Source organism: Bactrocera latifrons, unplaced genomic scaffold (genome assembly GCF_001853355.1).
Source record: "Bactrocera latifrons isolate USDA-ARS-PBARC rearing strain unplaced genomic scaffold, ASM185335v1 scaffold_233, whole genome shotgun sequence".
NCBI classification, from domain to species: Eukaryota; Metazoa; Arthropoda; class Insecta; order Diptera; family Tephritidae; genus Bactrocera; species Bactrocera latifrons.
The window spans coordinates 49,510-58,736 of NW_017535886.1; the positions used below are offsets into that span (position 1 = coordinate 49,510).

Sequence of the window (9,227 nt, forward strand, 5' to 3'; positions counted from 1 at the left end):
GCGTTTGAGGTATACCTGTTCAAAATAATCTTAGGGTTAAACAAAAGTCCAGGCATCGGACGCTCTTAGTTGTGTCTACGCAGCACATGTCAAGAGTTTCTATTGCTTTTGTATGCGTATGTTATTACATAATGTTTGAGGTCCTACAAGCTTGATGAAACTTAATATTTTCATTGATCGAGAACGTCAAACTCAAACAGAAATATGTGAATCTCGGCGACGCTTAGAAATTTATCATCATATTTCGTACATAATATTATCCTGATATTCCTAAGTAACAGCGCGAAAATGAAGTTAATAGGATCACGATCTAGACCAACTTTATTCATAGTCAGAGTAGACGGTTTATCAGGAAATCTGTTACAATTGATATCAGATGTAGGAATGTCAAATAAAGTCCCAATGAGATAATTATTTTAGTGATTCAATAACTAAAATTAGAGCTGAAGCAATACTTGGTGCGAATATTATCCTCACTGTCGGAAGAGCACGATAAAATTAGGACAGAAGTTGTTGAGCTCTTATGATTGTTCCGAAGATAAGAACTTCTCAACGAACTGCAAAACTATTCAGAACACATTGTTATCATTAAAACCTTAGAAAAATTAAAGCAAATCTTTTATAATTAACATAATTCGGGTACGCTATTTAATTGAATTGCTTTGGATGTACATAGCTGGTCAATTTTCTACCATTAAATTAAAAAAAATACTTTTTGGTAGTAAAGGACTATTTAGACAAATGTCATAGTATGTATACCCAATCCCTAATCAATTTAATGAACTTCCCTACTTCGCATTCATCAACAATTGGCTAATGAGGTATGATGTTCCAATGGAATTACATTCTGATCAGGGAAAGAACTTCGAACTACTGCCTTAAGACAAGCGCTCAACGCTAAGGACAATTGTTATAAGTCGCGATTGGAATCGCCTGCAGTGCCTTATGTGATTCGCGAAGATTGAACAATATCCATGTTATATTCATAAATCCACGTCTCCTCACCGTTCTCAGCTACGTTGTATAACATCTTCTCTGCATCAACCTCTACTCGACGTCTTTTTGGACAAAGATTCAGAACTTTTGGTACGAGCAGAGGCCACGTGGGAATAACTGGCAATCACCTCGGTGACGCCGCTGCCAAAAATGTCAAAAACATACCGGCTCTTTCTTACAACTATCTTTCGAAACAAGACATACGCAACTTCATCAAACACAAAAGGATCGAAGATAACTTAAATGCTTGGAAACTACACACCCATAGTTWCGCCATCAACAACCCAGATAGAATACCAACCTTGTACGGGTCCACCACGAAAATAAGCGCCATCAAAGCATACACTCGCCTCAGGATCGGCCACACCATCCTAACTCACTCGCATATACTTATGGGAAAAACCCGTTCCAATTGCCCTTTTTGTGACAACTGCGTATCAATTCAACACATACTAGCAGACTGCCCAGTAATCCACTCAACAACACACTACTCTGACAACATTGACTTAGCAAAAGCATTAAAAAATCCCTCACATTAAAACGTAATGATTACACATAAATTTAAAAAGATAGAAATTTACTAAAATACATCTAACACACTAACAACTAACTAACACAATAATAGTACCTAAGCTATTAATAAGGCGGCTGAAGGCCTAGTAGCCAGTGCTGTGATTTCATGTATTTATATAATAAATATTTTATTGTATAAATGATTATAAATAAATAAATAAATAAATAAGAGATAAAGAGATTAAAAACTATCCTATCATTTGAAACTGGGAGTGTACAGATTTTGTCATTTGACTGAACTGACTGGTTTGACGTTTAATTAAGGGAAACGGAAAGTATATATGTATTTTTCTTCTGTAATGGCGTAAACACCGCCCACGCGGTTATACCGAGTTAACAACAGCACCCTAATCGTTTTTTCGAGATACCAAGTGCAGTCAGGTCCTTCTACACTTGATATCTCCAACGGAGTGGAGGTCTTCCTCTTCCTCTGCTTCCCCCGTCAGGTACTCTTAATTCTCTGAACAATATCAATGACGTCGTATAACACGTACAGCTCATCGTTCCATCGAATGCGATATTTGCCGTTGCCAAAGTGCAAAGCACCATAAGTCTTTCGCGAACCTTGAATACCAAATTCAGACATAGCGCCATAAAGGATGCTTCTTCGGTTTGTCAAAAGCATCTTTAAAATCGACGAAGAGGTGGTTTGTGTCGATCCTCTTTTCACGGGTCTTTTCCAAGATTTGACGCATGGTGAATATCTGGTCATTCGTTAATTTTCCAGGTCTAAAGCCACACTGACAAGGTCCAATCAATTTGTTGACGGTGGGCTTTAATCTTTCACACAAAATACCTATCCCACAGTAGTTGACTCAGATTGTGGGGCCTCCCTTTTTGTGCATTGTACCAGAGCCCACTTAAATTCCAATCGTTTGCTGACGCATGTTCCTTATCAGTTCTTCGCTGCCGTGTTTGAACAGCCTCCTTTGGTTCTACAAAAGTATGCTTCGGTCTTGAAACCTTCTTTTAATCACCGCATTTGTTCGTAGAATTTTCGAACATTAACTAGGGGCCAGCTTGTCAAGTTCTTCATACTCACACATTTCGGCCTCTCTCTTTTTTTCTGTAAATGCGCCTCGCTTCCCTCTTCAACTCAGTATCTATCCCATCCCTCATGTGTTGCGGTCGATTGTAACGTTGCGAGGTAGTCAGTCTGTTTTCTCTTCGCTGCGACACGGCACTCCTCATCGTACCGCTGCTCTTTTGCATTTTTTCAAAAATATGGTCCCGTTGCAGCTGTACGTAAGAAGCTAGAAATGCCGTCCCACAGTTCCCTTATACCAAGTTACTGATGAGTGCTCTCAGAGAGCAGGAGTGCAAGTCGGTGATGAAATGGGTGAAATCGGATAGTAAGTACGCCTACGTGCATCCAAAGATTTTGTAGAAATTACAAAAAATGCGATAACTGTATAGTGAAAATATCAGAAGTATTCAATTTTACCGTCAGGTAATGTTATCACAGCAGACAGATACTCGATCAAATTTGGTGCATAACACTACCATTTATTATATTTTTGCAAATTAAAATTATTAATTTAAAACGTACTTATTGATTAATTTTTCTTCTTTCAGCAATGGAATCTAAACTAATTTGGATAATAGCAATATTTTATTCAACTCTTCAACATATCAGTTCCGCTTCATCACCCTGTAAGTCAACCTCAAATACGTAAAGATATATTTAAAAATTATTTATTCACCAGTACGGTGACCAGTTTTGACAGACAATTTTATGTAGATAAAACGAATCGTGACAGATATACTCGTACAATTATATGTAAATACATACACTTGAACGGAGGAGTAATTTTTAGCAATTACACAATGCTCACAGCGAAGCAAAAAAATTTAGCAAACAAATTAATACATGACATAATTTGTATACTCTTGCAACATGTTGCTAAAGAGTATATTAATTTTGTTCACCTAACGGTTGTTCGTATCACCTAAAACTAATCGCGTTAGATGTAGGGTTATATAAATATAAATGATCAAGATGAGAGACGAGTTCAAATCCTGACGGTGTGTCCGTCAGACTCTGCAATCAATAAAATTTGCAAAATTGAGATATTTTAGTGAAACCTCGAACACATGTTTCTTGGCATCGTAAGATTGGCTTGTTATTGCATATGGACGTAATTAAACCACTGCCACGCCGACAAAACGCCATTTTGCGAAAACCTATAAAGTGCTATAACCTAGTACCAAACTAAGATAAGAACTGTAATCAGAGTAAAAAGGGGCACCTGTGGGTTAAAAATTTTGAAAAAGGGGTAGTGGCCTTCCCTCTAAATGATTTAATGTAAATAGCTCCTCAACCACTTACATATGCTACAAAAACCAAATTTACTCAAGGCAAAATCCTTAAACATCCCCTGGAACCCTGCAAAAATTAATGAAGTAGGAAGATATATGTAGTACATATGTATATAATTGCTAAGATCTCTGGTTAACATTTTTCATTTTAAGGTATTTGCCTGACTTTGATTCTTGCAAATTGCAAGAGTATAAACTTTTCGGTTGCACCCGAACTTAGCCTTCCTTACTTGTTAAATTTAAAGTAAATTTAATCTAAACTAGATTTACAAAACAAGAAAAATAAAAAGGCATAATTATAAAAACCAAAAAGCATTACGGCCCACGTTTTACAGTGGAAATTTAGAAGTTTACAGTCACAATATTGGTAAAATACCATGTTCTACAATGGATTTGTTGCCCTAGATATGACTCGATTTTGGATATGTTTGCGCCCACAGACCATGAAGCGATCAAGGCTTTAGTAAGATTTGCTCTGCTTTATTTTTAATCCATGAAACTATCAAGATTTGCTCTCTTTTATTTTTAATCCCTATTTCGATTTTGCACTACAAACATCTTTTATGAGTTTTTCTTAATAATTTTTAAAGTTTTTTGAAAATACATACACAGATGGACAAAAGTCACCGTCATGTGGCCACTTGAATGTTTAAGAAACGACCATGCCCACAGAATACTAAAAACACAGAAATTGAAATATACATCTGTAACTGCAATTAATTTAAATTTTATTTGTATACAAAATGTCTATTTTACTTTGCCTTACGTACAAAAACAAAGACTTACTNTAGCGCAGGTGGTCGCCCGCTTCTATGTTGATACTCGCAATCTGGATCATTTTTAAAACGATTTATTATACCGGTAATTGTAGTTCGAGGCCGTTGAAYTAATTCACAGATTTCCCGTATGCTTTTATGTTGTTTATAAGCATTTAAGATAATTTTACGCTCCTCAACAGTCGTTTCTTTCCTTTTTTGACTCATTTTGTATTAACACGCGGCGTTTGAAAATATTTGTACACAAATAACGGTACTGAATTGTGACATGTTAATTTCGAAGTTACCATATTACATGGAATTTATTATAGAATAAGTTAGAGTGCCCAAACTGTTTTTATTTACTTTATATTTTAGTGAAAACATAAACACGTGCAATGACGGTGACTTTTGTCCATTAGAAATATTAGTAAGTCTTTGTTTTTGTACCTAAGGCAAAGTAAAATAGACATTTTGTATACAAATAAAATTTAAATTAATTGCAGTTACAGATGTATATTTCCATTTCTGTGTTTTTAGTATTTTGTGGGCATGGTCGTTTCTTAAACATTCAAGTGGCCACATGACGGTGACTTTTGCCCATCTGTGTACATATAGTATATCTAGATGATTGCGGACATTGTCTAACTTGATACTCAAATTTATTCCTAGAGTAGAGAATTATTCGTAATTTGGTACTTCACGATTAACTAGAAAATTTCCACGATTCACTTTCCAGAACGCATTGGCGAAATCATTGTTTCTGAGTAGTTCATGCGAAATACTCTTGAAACGAAAACAAAATTTCCGTTGAGTGAAATATGACATTTTGTAATTTGTTCCCAGATGCGGTGTATTGGTGATCATGTGGTGTACACAGTTTTGTTAGGGTGCGCCATTTTATCCCGGGTAGAAAACATACTGGGCCCCCTAGGCAAATATTTTGCCTAGTATTACACGTATGTACCATATATGCGATTGCATGTATTTCGGAGTAATTCTGGTAGAGTACCCGAGGGCGCAGAATACGTGTAAATGCTAAAAACGGCTTTGGTTTTAAATATATTTGGTAATTATTTGATTTTGTTTCCTTGACAGAATTATTATTTGTGGTTTTATGTAAAATTTCTTTAACATCGGTTTGTTAAACTAGCTCTTTAGTATTATATTTGCTTTTCTGTGTTATCGGCTTATAAAGGATAATAACTCCACGCCTGGCTCAGATGTGGCCAGAATGGGTAATCCTTAGCCCTGGGGTTAGGATTATGAAATGACTATGAGGGAGCTTGCGAGAGTGTGGCCGTGAATGGAGAATGGCTTCGATTGGAATTATAATTTGGTAATTTTCAGTTTTTGTAGATGGAAGGTCCAGTTGTACAACCGATTCCCACCAACTACCCTTATGAGAAGCTCCTATGTAGGTGCGATAAGAGCTACCTTTGCTTTTGGTAAGTGGAGATGCGTCACTTTATAGCATTGGGAGTATGGTGTTCCCTTAATTTCCTTTTGAGATTTTATTAATTTTTGAAAATTTATGAAAAATGTCGATTTTTCGACCATTTGATACAACTGTGTTATGTTTAATGTTTTTATGTATGCACTAATTTGGCGTTTGGTAGCCCGCCACCGCTCTAGGATCTGTTCAGAATTGTCTTTTTTTTCATTATTGGCGAAAGCCATCTTGCGGGGCCGAAAAGTTGTACGTGCTTTTAATATATGAACTGTCAGAGGTAGCTCTGACTTTGTTTCTTATACCAATTTGTGGAGTATTGGAAAATTGTGGCTCTAGTGGTAGTCGTACGGTGTACCGGCCATTGTTTGATCGAGTAGTTGTGGCTTTAGAGAGGTTCTCACAATACTGATCTTTTATAGTTTCGTTTGTTATTGGCAGTTTCCTTAACTTTTGCAATTTACTTAATTATGAATTAAGGTATTTCTTTTTATTATACTCAACTTGAGTTGGTGGTTCTGTAGCTAGACCATTTTGTGTTTCGCTGTGCAGCGTTTGAGCTTTTTGTGTCTTTGTGTAACAATGTGTCTTTTGCCAATTTTTTGAATTTTGGGATTCGGGATTTGCTTTTGCAATTATACCCGTGATTCTTTGTGTATAAGCGCTTCTTTGGGGTGAGATGTGATATCTGCTGTAATGAAGCATTGAATGGTGTCTTTTGTGACAATATAAGCAGTTAAATTTGCTTTTGCAATTATTCAGATTGTGTGAGTGGGACCAGCAGTTTGTACATAGTCTTTTAGACCTGAAAAAGTTCTTCCTTTCATTGACTTTCAATTTTTTAAACTTCTCGCAAGTTTTAATCTTATGCCCTCTTGTGCATAGTTCGCATGACGTATGTTGTCGTTGTTCAGATGTGAACGATTGTGTTTTGTGAAAGTTTCTGTTTAAATTGTTTTTGTTACCGACTTGGGGTCTATTTAAGCTTCTCTTTTCCGCAATTTCATATTTGGTGATGAGAAAATCTTTCATATGTTGCCACGTTGAGCATTTTTTTCGTGAAGAGAGCGATTGCTCCCACAAAAGTAACGATTTTGCGATAATGCGGCTGTGCATATATTTACCAGAATAGGGTCCCAGCTGTATGTGGGGATATTTAGTGTCGAAAGAACCGACAAACAATTTGAAACAGTGGATTCTAGTTTAATAAATTCTACACTTGTTTCTTTCTTAATTTTTTGCAAGTTCATTAGTGTCGTTACTTGTTTATCGACCAGCATTCTTTCGTTTTCATATCTTGCTTTCAAAGCTTCCCAAGCCAAATTGACCTTTTGTTTTGTATCGGAGGTGATACAATTTTTGCGCTTGTGATAATTTTGGATGTTTGATGTAAACGGCTGTAAACATGTCCCGGAAGGGCGGCCACTCTTCATAACCTCCATAAAATTTTTCTGTGTCACATGCGGGCACCTCGAGGTGGATGCCTGAACTTGCCTCTTGATATTGTTGCATTTGTGCCAGCTGTACTCGCGGGTGTGGAGTAGGTGCAATTGCTTTAACTAGCTTTAATTGATCGGAGATCATAGCATTCGTTTCTTCATATTGGTCCAAGCAGTTTTCGTAAATATCGTATGCCGATGATTTCATATTTTCAGGTAGACCTGAAACGTTAGATTCTACTATGGCGTCATGAGCCGCTTGGAGTCGTATCCAAAAATTATTGAGATTTATAATTTTGATCTCTAGTAACGATTCCGAATTTTCGTGAATCGGAGAAGAGGCAAATCTAGTGCAGTATCTTGTTACTGTCTGTCACTTTGTGAAATGAATTTAACAACCTGTTTTGAGCGTGTAGCTCCTGCAGATGTATTTTGATTTGTGTGGTTATTAACCATATTTGCAAAATAATATTATTTATTTATATTATAGTTTGAAAATATATTTGAATTAATTACTATTAAAAGCCGCGTTTTTTATTTATTAAAATATTTGTTGTCCGAATGATATTTTATTTAGGTACACCGTAATACTTGGACTTATATGCATGTATGTATGTGCGTATGAATTATTATTATTTTATTAGGAAAAATATACAAAATATTAAACCTAATAGTAAGAAAGAAGTACAAGATACTATGGCCATCGCCTCCGATATAATAGTATAGAATTACAAAGTTTATGTTTTATTATAAAAATTACATTCTTTTAGAAAATTACATATATTAACGATGTTTGCGAAAGATGGTGTATTTAACAATGTTTGATATTTACTAGAATCAAAGTGTTTTTGCCTAATACTCTCTAGTGCTGGACAGATATTAAACATACATATGTTCCATGGATAATGTGCTGGGGCAGAATGGGCAGGATGGTGTAGGATTGCCGCCTAGAAGATGTTGGTGAGTGATTTGCGTGTGCCCGATCCTTAATCGAGTGAAAATTGTTGCTTGCTGTCTTGAGATGTTGTTGGGGTAGTGCACCTTTTCGCGTATTTTGTTTACGATTGCGTATTTGTGTTTAAATTTCTTCCAATCCGCAACTTTCTTTTCATGTATGTATGTGTCTGCTTAACATTTTACTGAGGTCATTTTGGTCTTGCACCTCGTTAAGAAACGTGGGGGCAGATTCGAAGAATCTTGCCGCGTTGTCAGCATATTCGTTCCCAGGAATGCCAACGTAACCTGACACCCAGAGAAGAGCTAYTTTTCTTTTATATTTAATGCAAATATCTCTAATTTTAGATATTACTATGGAATTATTTCGTATGTTGCGTATGGCGTTCAAGGAGGAAAAGCTGTCTGAGCAAATAAGGAATTTGCCTTTTTGTAGGATAGCATATTTTAATATATATATATATATATATTCCAATTGCCTCGGCGGTAAATACGGACGAATATGATATGAAGGATTCCGCCAGTAATAGTTGTCCGGTTAGCTGTAGTAACAGAATAGGCAGTGTTAGTTAATTTGGACGCATCTGTGAAAATTTCTTTAAATTTTTTATTCTTATAGACGTTGGTTACTTCTAAGAAGTTTTGTTGAAAAACCGTGTTACTGGTGATGGATTTTTTCAAATTATGTAGAGATGTATTTATTGAAACATCACTAATCAGCCATTCAGGTTGAGTGTTGGT

The 9,227-nt window shown here is 36.0% G+C and overlaps 1 protein-coding gene across 4 annotated transcripts in view; it reads left to right on the forward strand.

The window, feature by feature from the left end:
- Positions 1-9,227, forward strand: part of LOC108968925 (peroxidasin) — a 49,625-nt gene that overhangs the window by 18,106 nt on the left and 22,292 nt on the right. For 3 of the 4 annotated variants that reach the window (XM_018933286.1, XM_018933285.1, XM_018933287.1), the window contains exon 2: positions 3,145-3,222. In XM_018933286.1, coding sequence (XP_018788831.1) covers positions 3,147-3,222 — 76 coding nt within the window. In that variant the 5' untranslated portion in view covers positions 3,145-3,146. Of the gene's footprint in view, positions 1-3,144; positions 3,223-9,227 lie in introns of those variants that run through there. The other variant, XM_018933288.1, reaches the window with a different exon arrangement.